The sequence below is a fragment of the Drosophila subpulchrella genome, chromosome 2L, assembly GCF_014743375.2.
Source record: "Drosophila subpulchrella strain 33 F10 #4 breed RU33 chromosome 2L, RU_Dsub_v1.1 Primary Assembly, whole genome shotgun sequence".
Lineage (NCBI taxonomy): Eukaryota > Metazoa > Arthropoda > Insecta > Diptera > Drosophilidae > Drosophila > Drosophila subpulchrella.
The window spans coordinates 25,840,214-25,861,934 of record NC_050610.1 but is presented as its reverse complement, the minus strand read 5'-3'; the positions used below and the strand labels follow the sequence as shown (position 1 = coordinate 25,861,934).

General features: G+C 44.7%; 6 protein-coding genes across 21 annotated transcripts in view; 3 read left to right on the top strand and 3 right to left on the bottom strand.

The window, feature by feature from the left end:
• The window catches only part of LOC119546128 (protein split ends), a 59,323-nt gene extending 55,607 nt beyond the window's left edge, over positions 1-3,716 (top strand). For 3 of the 6 annotated variants that reach the window (XM_037852225.1, XM_037852228.1, XM_037852229.1), the window contains 6 exons: positions 59-165; positions 356-436; positions 571-766; positions 836-1,135; positions 1,211-1,530; positions 1,600-1,887. In XM_037852225.1, the coding sequence (XP_037708153.1) occupies positions 59-165; positions 356-436; positions 571-766; positions 836-1,135; positions 1,211-1,530; positions 1,600-1,887 (1,292 nt within the window). Of the gene's footprint in view, positions 1-58; positions 166-355; positions 437-570; positions 767-835; positions 1,136-1,210; positions 1,531-1,599 lie in introns of all 6 variants that reach the window. The other 3 variants (XM_037852227.1, XM_037852226.1, XM_037852224.1) reach the window with 2 other exon arrangements.
• A 3,398-nt stretch (positions 3,717-7,114) lies between these two features.
• LOC119548280 (39S ribosomal protein L10, mitochondrial) lies at positions 7,115-8,159 on the top strand. Its single transcript, XM_037855445.1, has 2 exons — positions 7,115-7,274; positions 7,394-8,159. The coding sequence occupies exons 1-2, from the start codon at positions 7,253-7,255 to the stop codon at positions 8,119-8,121; spliced, it is 750 nt and encodes a 249-aa protein (XP_037711373.1). The 5' UTR covers positions 7,115-7,252; the 3' UTR covers positions 8,122-8,159.
• Positions 8,132-10,577, bottom strand: LOC119548279 (homeobox protein Mohawk). Of its 2 annotated transcripts, none has more exons than XM_037855443.1 (4): positions 9,462-10,577; positions 9,345-9,394; positions 8,607-9,287; positions 8,132-8,549 (listed from the first exon to the last, which is right to left on the bottom strand). In XM_037855443.1, exons 1-4 carry the CDS (start codon positions 9,516-9,518, stop codon positions 8,378-8,380), a joined length of 960 nt encoding a protein of 319 aa, XP_037711371.1. In that variant the 5' UTR covers positions 9,519-10,577; the 3' UTR covers positions 8,132-8,377. The 2 variants fall into 2 exon arrangements, with proteins under 2 accessions (XP_037711371.1, XP_037711372.1); XM_037855444.1 differs by having other exon boundaries at positions 10,141-10,576.
• On the bottom strand, positions 10,289-11,963 carry LOC119548278. The gene has a single exon (XM_037855442.1). It carries the CDS (start codon positions 11,633-11,635, stop codon positions 10,610-10,612), a length of 1,026 nt encoding a protein of 341 aa, XP_037711370.1. The 5' UTR covers positions 11,636-11,963; the 3' UTR covers positions 10,289-10,609.
• Positions 11,964-12,104: 141 nt separating this feature from the next.
• On the top strand, positions 12,105-15,286 carry LOC119548276. The gene is made up of 3 exons (XM_037855439.1): positions 12,105-12,321; positions 12,417-13,314; positions 13,419-15,286. Exons 1-3 carry the CDS (start codon positions 12,202-12,204, stop codon positions 14,546-14,548), a joined length of 2,148 nt encoding a protein of 715 aa, XP_037711367.1. The 5' UTR covers positions 12,105-12,201; the 3' UTR covers positions 14,549-15,286.
• Positions 15,287-15,734: 448 nt separating this feature from the next.
• The window catches only part of LOC119548275 (mucin-19), a 44,477-nt gene continuing 38,490 nt past the window's right edge, over positions 15,735-21,721 (bottom strand). For 4 of the 10 annotated variants that reach the window (XM_037855426.1, XM_037855430.1, XM_037855431.1 and 1 more), the window contains 5 exons: positions 21,432-21,660; positions 21,165-21,363; positions 20,834-21,068; positions 20,087-20,735; positions 17,209-20,023 (listed from right to left, as the gene is read on the bottom strand). In XM_037855426.1, coding sequence (XP_037711354.1) covers positions 17,209-20,023; positions 20,087-20,735; positions 20,834-21,068; positions 21,165-21,363; positions 21,432-21,660 — 4,127 coding nt within the window. Of the gene's footprint in view, positions 20,024-20,086; positions 20,736-20,833; positions 21,069-21,164; positions 21,367-21,431; positions 21,661-21,721 lie in introns of all 10 variants that reach the window. The other 6 variants (XM_037855428.1, XM_037855434.1, XM_037855432.1 and 3 more) reach the window with 3 other exon arrangements.

Here is a 21,721-nt window from a genome sequence, read left to right as displayed (position 1 = left end):
AAGTTGTGGATACCCTACATCAAAACGAAGACCACAGCTAACTTCAATATTTTTACAGGGCTGCGCACTGCCATACCGAATATCAGTCCGCAGGGCCAGCCGAGGGTATCGCCTTTGGTTCTACCACCTGGAATGACCGGAGTGCCACCTTTCGACGCAAGTCTGGTAAGCAATCGATAGCAGTATAAATTTCTGTTAGCTTAAGCAACTATTTTTGAAATGTTAAACAAGTTTTAGTGAGATATTTTTTTTTTTTTTAATTAAACTTTATTTTGAGCTCTAAACTTTTAAGAATTAACAACATGTACTAACAATATACTAATTTTACTATTGAAATTGCTAACTGTGGATGCAGCACGACCTGGGCGCTTATGTCAGTGGACGGCGAACCCAGAGTCCGCCTCCAGCTCATCAGCAGGCATCGCCTATAACTCCGGTAATGCACAAGTTTAACTTGCGGAGCTTTCAAGTAGCGTAACCAAATTGGGCACTTCGTCCAGCCTTATTGAAACAAATAAGCCAAGTAAATGATTACCTAAATAATAAATTTTTTTCATTGATATTTTCCAGAACGATTCAACCTATCGAGGAGTGACTACTTCCAGGGATTTTATGCTCTACCAGCACCACTTGATGCGAGGTGGCGATTACGATGACAAAATGAGCAACAGTCCGCCGCTAGAGCTACGACGCCCTGGCAGTGGTCCTCCAAGGACCATCGCAGTGCCCCACAGTTTGCAGAGTCCACAGGATCGCACCGCAGCTGGTAAGTGTTCAGTGTTTAAGCCTTCTGATTTTCAAATCACAATAACGCCTAATCCGTTTCTGTTCATAGACTCACCGCAAATGGCGCAGGTTTACGTACACAATGCCCGCATTCCACCGGCGCACTTCAGCGAAATTGCATCGCGAGGCTTGTACGACAGTGGTGGCTTACAGCTCGAACCCCCACCGGCCCATAGACCAACAGCATCTATTAGCGTGGTGGTGCCACAACAAATGCCACCCGTCTCCACCGGAAGTCCGTTTATTGGACGCGATGGCAGCGTGCAGCCGGGAAGCCACCTTCACCCAGGCAAGGCAATGGAAATGCAGTTGGATGATCTGGACCGCATGTCTATGCTCGCAGCTGTCGGTAAGTGTTATCGGTCAATTTAAAGTCAATGTATTGCAATTATAGCTAACAAAGATTGTACACTCGCAATTGCAGTCAAACAACACCAGGAGCATCTACAACCTGCTCTGCACGCTGGCATGGAATTGGCCACCCAGCAAGCTCCACCGGCGATGGCTCCACCTCCGGGTGATTCGCTGGTTACTCTTCTGCAACGCTATCCAGTGATGTGGCAGGGTTTACTGGCCCTTAAAACTGATCAGGCCGCTGTTCAAATGCACTTTGTGCACGGAAACCCGAATGTGGCAAGAGCGTCGCTTCCCAGTTTGGTGGAGACCAACACCCCGTTGCTGAGGATTGCGCAGAGGATGCGACTGGAGCAGACGCAGCTGGAAGGAGTCGCCAAGAAGATGCAGGTATGTAAAGATTGTTATATTGTTTTCATATTCTGAGCAACAATAAAATCTTTGATTTTAAATCCACAGGTTGACAAGGAGCATTGCATGCTTTTGGCTTTGCCATGCGGAAGAGATCACGCCGACGTGCTTCAGCATTCAAGGAACCTTCAGACCGGATTTATCACCTACCTTCAACAGAAAATGGCCGCCGGAATTGTGAATATACCCATTCCAGGCAGCGAGCAAGCGGCCTACGTGGTGCACATCTTCCCGGCATGCGATTTTGCTAACGAGAACCTGGAGCGGGCTGCTCCGGATCTCAAGAATCGCGTGGCCGAGTTGGCACACCTCCTGATTGTAATTGCCACTGTCTAAATCGCAGAACAGGCTACTCACTGATAAAAACAAAAGAAATGGAAGAGACCAACTAAAAAATAACCGGATGTTAGACCCCACAGAAAAATACAACAACCAGAAAGAAAAAACCATCAAAAACAAGATACGCTCTTCTAGTATTTTAAGTAATTTTAAATAGCGGTTAAACAAGCAAAAGTTTAAAAAAGCAAAGCAAAACGATACAAAAAGAACTTTAACAAGCAGAAACATGCAAACTTTATTGAATAAATAAATGCAAGAGAAGCAGAAGAACTTTGAGGCCAAGATCACATCTAACCGTAAAGAGACCCAAACAAAGCGAAAGAAATCCCTTAAAATCCCGACACTTTGAAAGCTGAAGCAAAACGATGAATATTTGTCCAAATTAGTTATTTAACTTTTCCTAATTTAAAAACATTAACAAAAAGCTTGCAAAGTATCGTTAAGTTTGATCTCAAGAAAGAAAGTTTTATTTTTGCTTAATTTAAAATGAAAGAAACACGTAAAAAAACACGAACACCTACACATGCAAATTGAAAGAAATGTTAATGAAAGCTTACAACATATTAACTGTTTACTGTACTATGCATACTACTACCCATACATAATATTAATATCCGATCCTATCCCTAACACGATTAAGTTTTGATTGGTGTATAACTTTCGACTAATTCGATAAGAAAGATACTGCTCCGCGTTATACAAAGTTTCCGCCCCGAACAACCAGCCGTTTTATTTTAGACAGATTGGTTCCTTGGCTCTATGGAATGCCTTCCTATAAAACTAGAATATCGGGCCTGACATAGACCCAAAGAACTTCAGACGGGACTGTCGCTTATGCTGTTCAGCACAATTAGGTTTAGAGATGCGCCCAGAGGCTTTTCCTGATAGCATACACACACATACATTATACATTACATTATCTAGACGTGTATTTAATTATAATCAATATTTTAAGCCAAATACTTTAAAGTTTAGACACGTTTAATTTCGTGTTGTTACTTTCGCTCTGCACCAGAGTTTTTTCTATTCTCTTAAAAATCCCGATTGTTTTCGACTCGACGCTGACGCTCATTTTGTTTGTTATTTCCTACCTTTTGTTTCTATTTTATCTTTTTTTTTTTTATTATCACCACCACCACCACTGCCACAAAACTAAATCTATAAATCACTGGTCTACATCTAAACATAGGCGTTACGATCTCCTCCCACTTATTAGTTTTTGTGCGCGAAACTTTGTACAATGTTGGGTAGTTTCTGGGCCTCCTTTACGCTGACAACCCACAAGAACATTAACACATAAACATACCCCTCACAATATGATACAATAACCTATATAGTACCCTCTCTGAACACTCCTTAAACTTAATCGTAAGTTTTCACACGACTTGTAAATTTTGTGACCGACAGGATAATATGAAAAAGAAAACAAGAGTAAAAGAAACAAAAACAAAACACAACTGTAAAATATTTAAATTATTTAGACTCTAACAAGTATGAAATGTAAATACAGTTTAATTAGTGTTTAGCGCGTATTTAGTTGTATGTTTTAAAACTAAACTAAAGAGAAACAAACTGTACATTATATAACACAATTAATGATACGAAAAAAGAGAGATCAATTCTGCAATTGGTCACCCAGAAACAGTAATCGATAAAGAAAAAGTAAAATGCGAAAAAAGCAGCAAGTGAGAACACAATTTTCAAGTTGAAACAGATGAAGCGCTGTTAAACGTATGTTAATGTATAAGTTGTATGATTTAAGAGACTTTTTAGTTATTTTCTAAGTTACTTTGAAGAAACCGATTAAATTACAATTATTTCTTACACTTGGTTTTGTTTTTATTTTCGCCCTCCAGATTCTATAGGTTTCTTGGCCCGTAAAATAAAATCGAACCCCATAGCGAAATGCAACTTATACATACATATATACATTATATATATATAGATGTTAATGTTATAACTGTAATTAAATAAATTCTATACCTATGCAGTCGTTTTGGGTGTTCTTGGAATTTGAATTTGAGAGAGTAGTAAGGAGTTCATTGTGTGAGATCCAAGCCATGAAAGTCGACTTTAAGTACCAGGCGAACAGAAAATTTCAGTACATTGACATTCGGCTGAAACTAACGCCTACATTTATCCCGAACAATCTTTTTCTACCGACTTGCTAAAATTTCTGTTCGCCTGGTATCCGGCGATTTTTCAGTGATCTGTTTTTTTTTTTTCAGAAGTCCTTTAAATATATAAAAATAATATATTAAGCAGACTTTTGCTAATACTTCTGTTCGCCTGGTATTTCAAATAACGAGATCTGTGAATTTGACTAAAATTGCTGCTTTACGGGGGTCTGTTACAAGGGAAAAAGAGTACATTTTGGAGTTCAGAAACCAGGAGAACATAAACCAGTAGTAGGTATATTTGCACCTTTAGCGTGAGATCCGAGCCAACAAGTTTTACCGAGTTTGATGAGCAAAATCGATTTCAAGTACCAGGCGGACAGAAATTTCAGTAGGTTGACATTCGGCTCAATCTAAAAGTTATAATTACTGCCTTGCTAATCTTTCTGTTCGCCTGGTATCCGGCGATTTTTCAGTAATCTGTTTTTTTTGACGTAAGGGCGATTAATAAATAAAAATAATATATTAAGCATACTTGCTAATACTTCTGTTCGCCTTGTATCTCAAGTAACGAGATCCATGAGTTTGACTAAAATTGCAGCTTTACGGGGGTCTGTTACAAGGAAAAGCGAGTACATTTTGGAGTTCAGAAACCAGGAGAACATAAACCAGTAGTAGGTATATTTGCACCTTTAGCGTGAGATCCGAGCCAACAAGTTTTACCGAGTTTGATGAGCAAAATCGATTTAAAGTACCAGGCGGACAGAAATTTCAGTAGGTTGACATTCGGCTCAATCTAAAAGTTATAATTACTGCCTTGCTAATCTTTCTGTTCGCCTGGTATCCGGCGATTTTTCAGTAATCTGTTTTTTTTGACGTAAGGGCGATTAATAAATAAAAATAATATATTAAGCATACTTGCTAATACTTCTGTTCGCCTTGTATCTCAAGTAACGAGATCCATGAGTTTGACTAAAATTGCAGCTTTACGGGGGTCTGTTACAAGGAAAAGCGAGTACATTTTGGAGTTCAGAAACCAGGAGAACATAAACCAGTAGTAGGTATATTTGCACCTTTAGCGTGAGATCCGAGCCAACAAGTTTTACCGAGTTTGATGAGCAAAATCGATTTAAAGTACCAGGCGGACGGAAATTTCAGTAGGTTGACATTCGGCTCAATCTAAAAGTTATAATTACCGCCTTGCTAATCTTTCTGTTCGCCTGGTATCCGGCGATTTTTCAGTAATCTGTTTTTTTTCACGTAAGGGCGATTAATAAATAGAAATAATATATTAAGCATACTTGCTAATACTTCTGTTCGCCTGGTATTTCAAATAATGAGATCCGTGAATTTGACTAAAATTGCAGCTTTACGGCGATCTGATACAAGGAAAAAAGAGTACATTTTGGATTTCAGAAACCAGGAGAACATAAACCAGCGGTAGGTATATTTACACCTTTAGCAGGAGATCCGAGCCAACAAGTTTTACCGAGTTTGATGAGCAAAATCGATTTAAAGTACCAGGCGGACATAAATTTCAGTAGGTTGACATTCGGCTCAATCTAACAGTTGTAATTACCGCCTAGCTAATCTTTCTGTTCGCCTGGTATCCGGCGATTTTTCAGTAATCTGTTTTTTTTTGACGTAAGGGCGATTAATAAATAAAAATAATTTATTAAGCAGACTTTTGCTAATACTTCTGTTCGCCTGGTATCTCAAATAACGAGATCCATGAATTTGACTAAAATTGCTGCTGTACGGCGATCTGTTACAAGGAAAAGCGAGTACATTTCGGAGTTCCGAAACAAGGAGAACATAAACCAGTAGTAGGTATCTATATTTGCACCTTTAGCGTGAGATCCGAGCCAACAAGTTTTACCGAGTTTGATGGGCAAAATCTATTTAAAGTACCAGGCGGACAGAAATATAAGAAGGTTGACATTCGGCTCAATTTAAAAGTTATAGTTAGCGCCTTACTAATCTTTCTGTTTGCCTGGTATCCGACGATTTTTCAGTAATCTGTTTTTTTTGACGTAAGGGCGATTAATAAATAAAAATAATATATTAAGCAGACTTGCTAATACTTCTGTTCGCCTGGTATTTCAAATAACGAGATCCGTGAATTTGACTAAAATCGCCGGATACCAGGCGAACAGAAAGATTAGCAAGGCGGTAATTATAACTTTTAGATTGAGCCGAATGTCAACCTACTGAAATTTCTGTCCGCCTGGTACTTTAAATCGATTTTGCTCATCAAACTCGGTAAAACTTGTTGGCTTGGATCTCCCGCTAAAGGTGTAAATATACCTACTGCTGGTTTATGTTCTCCTGGTTTCTGAAATCCTCTTTTTTCCTTGTAACAGATCGCCGTAAAGCTGCAATTTTAGTCAAATTCACGGATCTCGTTATTTGAAATACCAGGCGAACAGAAGTATTAGCAAGTCTGCTTAATATATTATTTTTATTTATTAATCGCCCTTACGTCAAAAAAAACAGATTACTGAAAAATCGTCGGATACCAGGCTAACAGAAAGATTAGTAAGGCGGTAATTATAACTTTTAAATTGAGCCGAATGTCAACCTTCTTATATTTCTGTCCGCCTGGTACTTTAAATCGATTTTGCTCATCAAACTCGGTAAAACTTGTTGGCTCGGATCTCCCGCTAAAGGTGTAAATATACCTACTGCTGGTTTATGTTCTCCTGGTTTCTGAAATCCTAAATGTACTCTTTTTTCCTTGTAACAGATCGCCGTAAAGCTGCAATTTTAGTCAAATTCACGGATCTCGTTATTTGAAATACCAGGCGAACAGAAGTATTAGCAAAAGTCAGCTTAACATATTATTTTGATTTATTTAACGGACTTCTGTCAAAAAAACAGGTAACTGAAAAGTCGCCGGATACCAGGCGAACAGAAAGGTTGTTTGGGAGCGTGATAAAAAAAGATTTGTTTTATCCATTTTATCAACGATTGGTATTTCTTGAAGATGAAATTTTATTTATTTATTTCAGTTCTCTTAGTTCGAAAATCCGTTACGAGGTCGATGCTTTCGATAGGCGAACTGGCCGTTATCGTTATAATTTTGCCGACTTCACCCTGTATCACCCTGGATTAATCGTATATTGTCCACCTCTAAGATTTGAAGAAGCAGAATAGATTATTATTATATTAAAATAAATAATTAAATTGACAGAAAATAAATAACTAGTTTTAGGAATACGGAAACCTTGTAGCTAAGTTGAAGCATGGCGACCCTAATACAGAAGAGTAAGCTAACCCGCTTTTGTTTGTGTTTCGTGCGCTTTACCGGGAGCAAGATATTTGTTGTGTAACTATGTACATGTGTTAAATGTTTACTTATTTGTGGATTCTTTATTGATTGCCAGGCCTTCCGCTGACCAAAACCAGCACTCCGGCGCTGCAGTTCCTCCGCTTCAGGGGCAAGATCAACATACAGCGGCCAAAGGAGCCGCACTACGAGCGTGCCCGCGTCATTGCCGTCACCCATCCGAAATATCCTGAGCCACCAAAGGCAAAGAGCTGCTTCAAAACGCGAGAGGAGCGTACGCAGCAGCAGCTGGAGAACCCCTACAACGAGATCATCGCCCGGGAAGTGCGCAACTGGCTGGACCACTCCCGTCTGGTTGCCGTCTTCCACCTCAACTCCATTACAGCCGACGAGATATTCCGCGTGCGCGTTCAACTGCACAAGCAGAACCTGCACCTCAAATCCTACGGCAGCAAGATCATCGGACAGGCGGTGAAGGGTACTCGCTACGAGGCCATCCTGCCATTGTTTCACTCCAATCACTGCATTGTCTTCTCCCCGGACCAACAGAGGACTGCCACCCTTCTGAGGATCACTCGTAAGGTACCGCAAATGGTCCTTCTAGGCGGCATCGTGGAGGAGACCTTGGTCAGCAGGAACCAGCTGGTGGCCTACGCCCATATGCCAGGTCTGCAGGCGGCGCAGGCCCAACTGGTCCAAACCCTCAACCAGGCAGCCGGTCATCTTGTCCAGCAATTACAGGCGCATCAGAACAGCTTCGTGCAAGTCCTCGATGTCCATGCAACGAAGAATACGGCGCCGGAGTCAACGGAGGATACCAAGTGAAACAAGTTTGTTAAATAACAAGAAAATCGAAAATTGTATCCATTGTCTTTCACTCTAAGCTAGCTGCTAAATATCTGTTAACTATCGTCATGATCAGGTTCTCACTTTCACAGATGTACAATATTCAATGTACTGTCAAGAAACTTAAAAAGTGAAAACCATACAAAGCCGATATGACTAGGTTGCACTTTTCCAACGGGGCCTAAAACTTCTGCTGGAATGATGGCGTCTGTTGTGGATTATTCGGTGGTGTTGCTCAGGAACTGATGGTATGCTGCCAGCGCTGCCTACAGTTGAAGGCGAGGTTGGCCAAGGCCTCTGCTGCGTCCAGTTCGTCCTTGTGATGGAGCACGAAGCGGTCACCTCGAGCAGTTGCATCACTTGCAAAGATCACTTGCCCGCAGCTGCCGCTACTGCTGTTTTTCTGCCTGAAATTAAGAGGATTTAATATCACAATGAGCCATGGTAATCATGAACAACGTTACCTGCTCGTATTCCACTCGATGTGATAGTTATTCCTGTTTGGTGTGAATTTCGCCGCGCTCTCCAGCCACTTGTTGAGTTGCGTGCCCGGTTGACTGGCCGCTTCCGCCTTGGAACTATCCCGCAGGTACTTCTCCATCATCTGGTGCTTGTACTTCGCTTTGCCCCCCGTCTGTACTTCGGACAAAATTGGTATCCGTTTGGATAAGCTCGTAGATTCCACATAAAAATTGGGCTGATACGGGGATGAGGATTCATTGTTGGCATTGCCATCGCTGCCAGTGCTGTGGCTGGACAACTCGTCGTCATCGTCGCCTTCGTCATCCTCCGCGCGACACGAGTGCATCTCCTCTTCCCAAATACTATCCTCCGACGAGATGCTGAATTGTTCCACATTGCCCCTCGCATTGTGGTTATAGTTCTTGATCAGATGACCCCACGACTTCTTTGCCTTCTCCCGCTCCGAGTTCTTCAGCTTCCTGCGCCAGTTCGCGAACCAATTGCAAATCTGGGTGTAGGTCAGACCAGTCTCCGCAGCAAGCTGCTTTTTCTCCTCCCTGCTGGGATAGGGATTCTCGCGGCGACGAATCAGCCAGTCCTTCAGCATCCTCTTGATGTCGGGCGTAAACAGCCGCTTGGTGGCTCGCGTAGGAGGCTGGAGATCCTCCGGTGGCCAGGCGCGTCTGGAAAAGTCCACAGGGAGAATAGTGAAAGTCTACACTATTTAGCAAAGTACCAACCTGCTGTGACGACGATTTCGTTTGGGCCGCGATGACTTCTCCATGACGGTCTGAAAACAAAGAACGTGAATAAGAACTGGCACACCATGGCTCATCGCATATTTTTTTTAAAAATACCCTGTAAGTCCATTTAGTTTCAGTGGGTGGCGCTATTTCTGGCCAACGTATTTTCATGTTTTTTGGTTCTGAGGCTGTTTTCTTTATATTCCTGCTCTCAATTTAACAGAATAAATATTTTGGCTTCTCACATCTAGAGCAGGAGAGATCGAGAGCAAGAATTGGATACCACGGCAATCCAGAGAGAAGTTTACTTTTCGTAACAGATGTAAGAATCTGTAAAGGGCACCGTTTTTCCTCCCACGGCTGCCCAAAATTCGAATTCATGCCAAGGTGGGAGAGATAGTTCATGTTTTTCGAATTCTGTTGAACAATTCATTGATAAGCTCAGAAAATCATGTTTTTTTGTTAACCGAACTGTACGAAAATATATTTATATTCGAGTTCCTAAGTGTGACAATGACCAGGTATTTCATACTTGGTGGGCGTGACCCTTAAATGACATTTTTGGCTTCTCCGACATTTGGAAACTTTTGGGAAAAGTCCAATTACTTAGAGGATGCATCACTTTTGTTGACATTCTCAGGCGATTGTGGTAACATGAATTATATAATTCAAACCTAACACTGTAGACTTATTTTTCGGCACCATAATAAATTCGTTTGTATTTATTTATTTAAACCACCTTAAACACTTAAACCATTTAACCTTTCGGTTCTCCAATAATATCTGCACCCACCTGTTTTTGGCTTATATTTTCTGATTATGTTTCGTTATATTTCAGAAATTTGAAGGCGAAGAGTGTTTGTGCTTCGCTCGACGTTCTGGGGCAAACTGAACTCTGAGAAAAGTTTTCAAAACAGCCCGAAGAGGAACGGAGACCAATGTATCATACGAGTGGGGGGCTTTTAATCTATTTACAAAATACAACTAGATATGTGTGCTTATTTTAAAATTATCGCAGTTTTTCGTCATGGGAAATCGGTGAGAATCGAGAGAATCTAAATTGATCGTGCTCTGTTGTTTGCGAATTACTTTTACTCTCGATGGGATATTCTGTGGTGGGGTTGCGCTGAGTCGGTGGCCATGACGTTTTTTAATTATGTTGCCAGTATTAATACATGTTACTTATAGAATTTCGTTATGGTTTTACTTCAGTTTCCCATTTATACAAAACAGTACTTATCTTTTTGTTATTAGAATTATCATTATAGTACATTTAAATTGTGAGGGCGACAATATACCAATTGTTGGTTTTGTAGCCGGATGGGCTTTGTGTTTGGTTCCAGGTAGAATTGCAGTCTAGAGCCAACTTTTATTAGCCCCGACTGCTTCTTTTGAAGAAGAATATTAAAATTGGATCCACCCCTTTCCGGTGCGACTAAAGCTATGGAAAGGCCACACTCCTCTGATATAGCCAAAACTTTAATTGTGTGAGTGGCTACTCTATCTTTTATATGACGCTGATCCATGCGTACATTTTTCAGGAATCGCCTAAAATCGTCGGCATAGCTGCCTCTTAAAAAGCGTTGATTTAGCTTTAAATTTACTTTCGGTGTAATTGGCAAGTACTGCTTGGGACTTTCCTCCGGCACAAGTTTGATAACTGGAGAGGATTCCGACCAACTGGCGTTAAGGTGCTGGGAACATGATGACAAACTGGTGTTTTCCTTAGAATCTTGTTGACTGCAAGTTGCGGTCTTTTTCATCGCCTGCCAGGTTAAATCAAACACCTTCGGATTGTTTCTGCGGTGACAGGACGCGGACTCCACCAAAAGGTTTCTTCCATTGACAATTGGTGAGTTAAGGTCTTTGGCCGTTTTCCCAGGAGTATGGAATGAAGAGGTTACTTTGAGCTCCATATTCGTGACCACGGTAGGAGTCCTTGAGGATTTCTGGACCACAAGGGGCAAGGCTTTGGCTCGTCGCTTCGTTGCCGGCCAACTGGTGTTAAGAAGTTGGGAACAAGATAAAACACTTGTGTTTCCTGGAGCATCCGGTTGACTTCTGGTAATTTCAGTTTTTTGGAGTGCCAGCCAGGATGAATCAAACCTGGACAGAGTACTTCTGGGACGAGGGACCGCGGCTTTGACCGAAGCACTCTTTTTATCGGCTCTTGGTGCGTTAAGGTCGTTTGATGTAAGAAGCTGTTTAATCCTTGGAGCTTCACGATCCGGGTTGTTCTGGTGATCGTCGACCTCCAAGGGAAACGTAAGTTTACGTTTGGAGCTCATACTTCTTTAAGGAGGACCACATTAGAAGTACATAAATATCGATGCATGGATGTTTGTAAAATGGCGCTCACACTTATAAATTTTTACATTTTGATTTCTTTTGTTTTTAAACAAATGCTTTTAATTGTATGATCACATATCGGGATTTCTTTTTAGGAAATTTTAGCAGTATACCCATTTTTCAGTATTAATTTAATTCCAATTTAAATACCACCAAAGTTAGTGTTTTCCAACACTACAGTTACGGTTTTGCGCACAGCCTTTTGAATGCTAGATGATCTTTAAATGAATTTTGCATCGTTGTTTGATTTTCTGCTTAGAAAGACTGAAGTAAATGCTCCTTAGTAAACAATTTAAAAATATTTGTTGTCCAGGTTTGCCGGATAGCAGAAAACCAAATCAGTGCAACCGTATTGCGGTTCGTAAAAGATACCAGCGAATAGGCAACGCTGACAAGTAATGCGGTTAAATTTAGCACCTTTCGCTGGGCAATTGTTTATATCTGAAACGTAATAGCGCAGCGCAGGGTTAATTGGACAATAGAACTTGGAAAATTGCCGGCAGCCATGAACGAATCGGTGCGCTACGACCGTTGTCAACAGGTGCAGCTGGGCGTCCTGAACGAGTCGCAGGTGTCCTCCGCCGATGAGGACGTCCCGAGTCTGCCTCCGCAGGGAACGGGCAACGTAAGTGTCTCTGACTCGCCCCTTGTGTTTTTTGTTTTCGCCTGACTCATTATTTTATTGGGGCCATTACGTGTTTTCGGATACGACCTCCACAGATCCTGTTCACCCACGATGGCGTGCTGCTGAAGAAGGCAAGCGCGGAGCACATCGCTGACCTGAACACGAGTGGCTCCCTGTCCCTGGTGGAGTACTCGCGGACCTCAGCGGATTTGCCACGCAGGAGACTGCTGCTGGAGTGGCAGCCCAACGACAGCATCATGATTGCGGACGACAGCCAGGACCAGGGCGATTGGGCCTTGGTGGACAGGATTTCCGGGCGAACTCGCACCACCTCCGAGTGCCGTGCTTTCAACACTAAGCCCTGCGAACCGAGTGGCGGCGTGGCCACCCGCTCCCGGATCATGCGCGCCCACCTGGAGGATTTGTCCTCCGTTGAGGTCCGCCATCGCGGCCAGACCATCCGCTTTATGCGCAAAGGAGCCGGTGGCCTGCACAGCGAGTTTTTCTTCCAGCACGGGAACGCTGACCTCTTTGTACGCTCCATGCGCGATCAGCACTTCATCGAGACCGCCGAGACCAGTCGCAGTGGAGGCGAAGAGTACGCCATCCTGACCACTGAGAACCAGAAGCTGAGAAAGACTTTTGCCGAGCTTGACATCGGTCAGATCAAGTCCAGTCATTTGCCGCGCGAAAGCTGGTTGCCCAACAAACTGGCTGGGTTTCTAGGCAACATTCCTGATTACGTGCAGCCGCCTTTCCAGCGCTCGCCTAAATCTCGGCCAGGGGCACTGATCACCGGCGATCGCCAGACTTCACCGGACAACTATCAGATCATAGGACTAAGCGGGAGCACCAATAGTGCCTGTTCATCTAACGGACAGAGTCGTGGGGGCAGTGCGGACAAGTCCCCGGCCGACAGTGAGCTGGATAACCTAAATGCCCAGGACGAAAAAATAGTCAACAATTTGCCGGATCGCCAGCGAGTTGAGAGAGGTGAGTTTTCGACGATGTAACTTTTATCAGAAATACCACTTATTGAAAATGCTATAATCAGAATCAGAACTACATAAACTCAATGACTTACCCTTCTTTTACAGGCCCTCCTCTCACGGAGGCACAGTGGCTGGAGTTCCAGACGCCCGACGGTCGAATTTCAGACAGCGTCCGCATCAAGGAGCTCATCTTCCGTGGCGGCATCGTGCACAGCTTGCGGGCAGAGGTGTGGAAGTTCCTTCTTAACTATTATCAGTGGTCCGATACCCAGGTGGAGCGGATCGAGCGCCGTAAGCAAAAGTCAATTGAGTACTACAACATGAAAGCCCAGTGGCTGGCCATGACGACGGTCCAAGAAACGAACTTTTGCGGCTATCGGGAGCGCAAGTGCCAGATCGAGAAGGATGTGAAGCGCACAGATCGGTCGCTGCAGTTCTTCGCCGGCGAGGATAATCCCAATCTAGCTCTGCTGCAGGGTATCCTTATGACCTACGTGATGTACAACTTTGATCTTGGGTATGTTCAGGGAATGTCCGATCTGCTTGCGCCTATTTTGGAGATCCAGGTGAACGAGGTGGATGCCTTCTGGTGCTTCGTGGGCTTCATGGAGCTGGTGTTCACAAACTTTGACATGGACCAGGCGGGCATGAAGACTCAGTTTGCCCAGGTCCGTCGCCTGATCGAGTTTGCCAATGCTCCGCTATTCAACTACATGCGATCCCACGATTCGGACAACATGTACTTCTGCTTCAGATGGCTACTGGTGTGGTACAAGCGGGAGCTGACCAACGAGGACGTCCTTAAGTTGTGGGAGTGCCTGTGGACTCGGCTGCCATGTCCAAACTTTCACCTGCTCTTCTCGGTGGCCATCTTGGATCAGGAGACGAGCGTGATAATAGAGAGCCAGTATGAGTTCACAGAGATCCTGAAGCATGTCAACGAGCTGTCTGGCAATGTTGATGTCCAAAAGACCTTGCAGATTGCTGAGGCCATTTACCTGCAGCTCAAGGCCTCGGAAACACTTCCCAATGACATCCGTTGCATCATAGGGGAACCACTTCTGCCAACAGCCGCCGGCGAGGAGGTTGACGGAGGCTTGGTAGATGAGGAGCCTGCTTATTCGGATGATGGCTTCGACGAGCTAGTAAGGGAACTCACTCCCGAAGAAAAGCTCCGCCAGCAACATTTACTGGAAGAGGCCTGCGAACGATCCCTCTTCCTGCAGTTTCACTAGTTCGAATGGAAACACCTCGTACGGACACCTGGAAGAAACAAAGCCAAAAGCCCTTAGCAAAGCATGCGCAAATTACACTGCCCTTCAAGATTCTTTGCTTACAAGATCATGTTTGGGGTTGCCATTTAGAATCCCAAAAAGCTGGGAGCACATATAAATTTCCTGTTAAAGAATAGGCTCCTTCGAGGAACCGAATTTGTCCATCTAACTGCAGGTTAATTATATCAAACCTCAAAAATATCAATTTTTCGTGTTCAACACGAACATCCCAAAAAATTATGTTTTTAGTAAAACAAAAGCTTATTTGTAGGGCAGTGTTATCTTAGACTCTAAGACTCAAAGTTTACCGACGCATCGAAGCAAAGCGAAGCGGGCCAAGTGCTTTAACTGCTGATACACATATTTATATATTGTATACTATACATACATATTTGTACGTTTTTGTAATTATTGTAAGTTTTTTCCCTTACCCTAACAGGAAATCACTTTCCCTATTCGATCACCCCTAAGTATTCCAAAACAACTTTTTTAATATATATTAGATTTAGTTCTCTTTTTGGCGAGCTCGAAACATTTGAAATATCCCTTTGTTTGGTTCCACATAATTTTACATGCGCAGCTTTTGTTGTCTTTTTTTAAGTTTACTCAATTACTGTGAATATACATCGATTAACAAGTACATTAAAATTGCGTAGTAAATCTAAAAACAACACCGAATTGCACACAAAAAAGTACGAATAGTTAATCTTTTATTGGGAAATATTTTGTTTAGGGGCTTATCAACGTAAAGCTCACAACGTCGAAGCGACGATCAAGCGTCTGGAACTTGTACGCTCTTTCCACATTCCAAATTAGGAAGGAGGAAATATGTACATAAGTTAAGGTGCAAGATTTTTACCATTATTTAATGAGATCTCAAAGTGGTTTAACTCTTAAAGTTTGTTTGGTTATTTTAAGCTTTTAATTTAAATCAGGACTTGCTTATGTACGAACCGAATTTTGCAAGACTTTGAGCACCCCCTATAAATTTATACATGGTATACAACTTACCTACAACGCACTTGAATTGGTAGCGTCCCAACCGATGATATTCATTCTTCTTTCATCCAATGAAATTCATTACTTTTCCATAATCATGCTTCTTCTTACATCCAATGATAACTCACATTTCGTTTAATTTTTTTAAATTTATTTTTTATATATTTATTTATCATCAATATCAATAGTTGATGCTCGCTTGTTACTTGCTGTTGTTGCTGTAGTTGCTTCTTCTGGTTGATGTTTTGCTTTTGTTTGTTGTTCTGCAGTTATATCATAATTTTAATTAAGAGTTATACTTACAAGTTAAGTATGCAATATATGTTGGTTGTTTGTTTTGCTTTCTTCTCTTTTTGTGTGTGGCTTTGTTAACGTCTCTAAATGAATTGTTCTCGTAAAGTGCGAGCAAAAGATATCCATAATTTCGTTTACTCAACTGAATAATTATGCGAAATGCCCTAGTTAAGCATTGCTCCTCATCAAACGTGCAAGATTCATATTCTCCGATTCTCAATTACATTAAAATTGATTTAATTAAAAAATTCTATTTTTCAATAAACATTTTCCATTTGTTTTGTTATGCGGCAGGTCAGCTTATGGGATTTTTGTTCTTCATGGGACGCACGAGTGCATTTTAAAACATACAAATTACAAATACATGAAATTAAAATACACACTTGAACGATTGATTCTTGCCTTAGCATTCCACTCCTTTCACATTCACTAATTACAAAATTAAAATTATCAAAATTACACGCAGTTGTCGTGGGACACACAGAGAGAGTAGAGAGAACAGTATACAATACAACATAGTGGGTGGTGGAAGTGTGGAAAATGATTCAGTATAAGAATACATGGTGCCTTACTATATTAAAAACGGTTAAGCAATGCGAGAGCCATTTAAATATTATAAATTATGTACAGGTATCATATATAGAGACTTTGCATGTGTGAGGACAGCGCAGGAAACCCAAGTATCTGTTTCTCGTTTTGTTGTGTATGGATATAGTCTATTATGTAAACATTCTTGCTGTCGCTTATTAATTATGTGTGTGGTTGCAATAATTTAAACGGATAATCTTTATGCAGCAGCACTTTGCTTCTCTCGTTACAATTAAATTATAAGCGCTTTTTAATTATGTTCGTAACTGTATGAATATTTAAGCAGCCAGAGGGAGGAAGCTATTGACCTATCAAGCTCCATTTATGCAGCAGATGGATCTTGAGTAAGCCATCAGCTGGGGACGACGCCGTGCCCTACAATTCAGACGGAGTTGCAGCAGTGTCGAATTGCAGAGCGTCGCGACAAGCCCCCATCCACTCCCTCTGCATTGGCTCCTAACCTCTATATATAGTTTATATATGCTTCTTATACTTTACACAACTTTAAGCTTAAGGGATCTAGTGGTAACAGTTAGCCTAGCATTCAATCTTCGCCTCGATCTCGTTTGCATTCGCTTCTGCAACTTGTTTCTCGTCATCTTCCTGTCCTTGATTTTCTGCTCCGGTTGTTGTGGTGGCTGTCTAGTGGTGGTGGTGGCTCCTCCTCCCCGTAATTTTCTCCTGCCCTTCGGAGGAGCCATGTCATCCTGCTAGCGCTGGCGCTCGGATCTGCGCAATACTCATTCATTCCGTTCCTCCGCACCTGACTCGCTTCCTGTGGAAAGATTTAGCGTGCTGGCATCCGCTGAGGAGCGGGTGTGTCGCGTGGATCGCAGCTCCCGTCGCTTCTCAGGCGGTTGTCCTTCCACGGAACCAGATCCCTGTTCGTTTCCAGACCTCGGACGCTTCAGGCGATTTGAGGAGCGACGATTCTCTTCGGCAGCCGCTGCTGCAGCCGCTGCGGCCGCCGCAGAACTGGAGGATGAGCCACTCAGATTAGCCGCTGATGTATTTCCAGCAGTGTCCAAATCCTCCACGCTTCCCCCATGACTGCTGCCTGGATTCGCCGCAGCCGGCTTCTTGAGTATGGGTTGTATGATTAACTCATCGGCTTCTTCATAGGGAGGCGGTAGTTTAGCTGCGTCCGCTGCATTAGTGATGGTCAGCGAGATGCGCGACTCGGAGCGCTCGGAACGCTCGCTGCTAGTGCTAGCTCCGCTGCTTATGGGAGGAGCTATGGTTATTGTGGTTTGACTTGGCAGATTTGCTGCCAGTCCCGCAGCAGCCGCTGAGCTAGAGGAGGAGCCTGATCCACCTCCAGAGGCATTAAGGGGAGTCAATGTAACCTTATCCTGTTCCGCAGACATGGGCGCTGGCGTGGAGCTGCTGCTGGAGCTGCTTCCGCCTCTTAGACTCTTCTCTATGCTGCTCATGCTGGCTCCAAGATTTAAAGGTAGTCCTGCTGCAAGGGCAGCTGCAGTCAGTTCTTCCTTTGTGGGGTGCATATCACCACGTGAGCGTTTGGAAAGCGCCTTCTGTTGTTGTTGATGTTGTTGCTCTGCATCTAAAGCTGCAGCGTAGGCAGCTGCTGCTGCGTTTGCTGAACTGGACGATGCAGATGACCCACCCGACGAGGAGGTAGGTATTAGCGAGATTCCCGATCCCAGGCCCAGGGTCTTGGTGTAATAGTCCATCTGTTGTTTGAAGGCATCCTGCTCACGCTGTCGTTTTGAAGACGAGTGGCTGCCGCTTCCTGAGGTAGAGGAACCTCCTCCACCGGCTCCTCCTGCAGAGCCCCCAGTTAAGCCAGCCAAACTGGCTAAAGAACCAGGACCACTCAGTGGCAACGATCCGCCAGCAGCCGCCATTGCCTGTGCAGCCATCTCAGCCAAGAAGGCTTGTGAAAAATCACTGGACATCCCAGGGATTTGTGGCAGTTGCGCTGCCGCCGCCGCTGCTGCTGCCGCAGCTTTCGAACTCTTGCTTGAGGATGTGGACGTTCCCGTATTTGAGCCGGATGTCGACGGCATCTTACCCTGCGAGAAGGCCTGCAGGGCGGCTAAATCGGTGGGCAGTGCACCGCGGGCCAGACTCTCGAACCACTTTTGCTGTTCCTTGGCCTGAGCGTTGGCTTCACTAGCTGCCTGACTGCTTCTCTTGCTCGAAGATGAGTTACCACCTCCAGAAGAGCTGGGGGTCCCGGGCAGTGGCGGCATTCCTAGGGAGCTCATCAATCGAGTGGCCTGCGCCAAATCCATGTTGCTCATGCGGCTCAGCGACTCGAGAAGATGCGGATCCGCACCTGGCATGAGTAAACTGCTCAGTTGAGCCATGTCTGCCGCTGTGGGCGTTGTTTGGGATTGGCTTCTGCTGCTTGACTGCCTGCCACGTCCGGATCCGGATGCTGAGGTTGAGGGCGTGGTCACTGTGCTGGCACCCCCGCCCATACTGGCCATGGCGTTCATCAGACTTGCTGCTGAGTTAGCTGTTGCTGTGGCGTTTCTCGACTGACTGGACTTCGACTGCGATTGATGGGACTTAGACTGTGTGGAGCTTGTGTTCGACGCGGATGAGGTGGCTCCATTTAGCAGGTTGTACTGCTGGGCCAGCTGATCGTATGCGGAACCAAGACCGCTGGATCCCAGTGAATACGGATTCAGGCCACCTAATCCCATGGGCGGATACAGCAATGACGGATTCGGAAATAGGAAGGGGAATCCTGCAGCCAATTGTGACGCAGAAGCTGCTGCGTTCTTGCCGCCAGCTCCGCCAGATGATCCTCCAGTGCTAGCGCTGATAGCAGCCGCCAATTGAGCGGCTTCATTTTGCGCCTGCTGCTGCTGCTGTTGTTGTTGCTGTTGCTTCTTCTTACTGGCTGAGGAGGATGAGGAAGCAGCGGATGAGCCACCACCCGACTGTGACTGCGACTGGCTCTTACCGGAACCCGCTCCTCCGGACGCACCAGTCAATCCGCCAAGAGTTGGTCCGGCAGCAGCCATGAGCGCAGCCAGCGACTGGGTGTCCATCCCCGCCAGGTTGCCCAATCCTCCCATTCCCGCCAAGCTGGCAAACAAATTCATGTTGTTCAGGTTACCCAGTCCAGGAATATTACCCATTCCGGGCATTCCTCCGAATGACATAGATAGCAGCGGATTCTTCGGGTCAAATGCAGCCAGTGGATTCTTGGGATCAAACGCTCCTAGTCCGGGAAGATTGGCCAGCAGACTGGGATTAAGACCGGCGAGGGAGCCAAATTGTAAAGCAGCTTGATCCAAGGCAGCTGATGCCGCCGTTTGCTGGCGGGATGATTTCTTGGAGCTGCCAGAGTTCCCTCCCGCTGGCGATTGGGCTGAAGATGATTGTTGCTGTTGCTGGGTGTGGGACGAGGATGAGGCGTTACTCGAGTTTGACGACGGCCGACCGCCGTGCGACTTTACTGCCGAGGAGCCATAGCTGCTGTCCATTGATGTAGGTTTGGGTGACGGTGCTGACATGGGATTTTGCATCTGTTCTAGCCACTTTGGATCCACTTCGTAGTTGGGGTTCTCAGTGAGCCTATAATGAAAGATTGTATTAATTTCAGGGATAAGTTTTGATTTATATTAACGGAACACTCACCATTGCATAAGTCGCTTAAGTTGCGGCGCTTTGTTACCTCCCAAACGCTTTCCAGTCTGCTTATTGATCACTGGTACAGGTTCCTCTCCTGTCAGGTTCTGAGGCCCAGCCATCGAATGTTGCTGCTGTTGCTGTTGTTGCTGCTGCTGTTGTTGTTGCTGCTGTTTCTGCATCTGAGCGGCACTCGAAGATTGCTGCGATGAGTTGCCTTGCTGGCGGTTTGAGCGCCGGCTGTTGGCACTTCCAGAACCACCTGCTCCGCCACTGCCCACGTAATCAATGCTGAGCTGGTCGCCCAGTGGACTTGTCATGTCTGACAGCCACTTGTTGACCTTGACGTCGTGCGGCGAGTTGGTTGAGAACTTGGAGCTGATCTTCATGGCCTGTTCCATCTCGGCCAGCATGTTTTCGTACGCCTTTCGTTGGGCAGGCGGAAGGAACTGCATCATCTTCTGCTGCTGCTTGAGGAACGTCTGCGGATCGGTGGCCATTGTCTGGGCCAACAGGGCATTTAGACTGTCCTTGGAGGACAGTCCTCCCATTGCCATGTTCTGCAGGGCGCTCAGGCCGCTGCCGCCGGCACCTCCGCCGCTGGCCGATGAGCTTCCTCCGGCGCCTGATCCTCCGCTGGACGATCCGCCCTTGGACTCTGTAAAAGATAGATACATTCGATTAGTGGTTAACTCTTGTGGATAAGTGCCAATCCTCGGGCGGTGAAAAAGTAAAAGCGCAGAGACTCAAACTCACTTCCGGGCACTGTGGTAACAGTGATGGTAAAGGGTTTCTGGTTGGACTGCTGGCTGGCCGAAGATTGCAGGTTTGCTGGCGTCACTGAGACGCTTGGCGGGATCTGTGGCTTTTTCGAGGACGGCAGCGATGGGTCAGGGAAAGTCTTTTGTTCCTTTGCTGCCGATAAGCCTAGCACGATCTCGTCCAACTTCTTGCGCTTTTTCTCCTTGCCAATCACAGGCTCTTCAATAGTCTGTAATAAAACAAAATTAAGGGGCGTAATTAATTAGAAGGTTATAATTTTGAAAACCCGATTTTTATTTGGGAACTGCAGGAAATAAAAACTTACGCAGTTGTTCTTTTTCATCAGTTTGTTAAGGGTGTCGTCCAGTTTGCTCTTGCTGCCCATTGAGGGAAAGGCGGAACTTAGCGCAGCATGCACACTGGACTTCTTGGAGGGCATAGAGAAGTCTTGAACCTCACTCAAATCGATGGCTCCCGCACTGGAGGCCGACTTTAGCATCTCAGTCATGTTCATCTTCGGCAGGCTGCTGCGAGTAAATTTCAAATATATAAGTAAAACATGAAATGTAATAACCTATTTTGGCGAACCCACCTTGAGGAAAGATCCATTGGTGCGCCCATAGAGGGTGGAGGTGTTTTCAGGGCGGGGACAGCTGGCTTGCTAAACTGCCCAGAGGACTGTCGCGAGAGCGAAGCATGTTGATGGGCTGGGGGCGGCTGCATGCCACTCAGGGCAGAGGAGTTACCTCCTCGACCACGACCAGAGGAGCCTGTCAAGGCTTCCATGTTGGCAATCTCACTCTCCCAGTCTTTGGGGGCCACTAAAATAAAAATAAGATTAATAAGTAAAGGTAAGTAAGTACCAAAAGTAGATAGACTTAC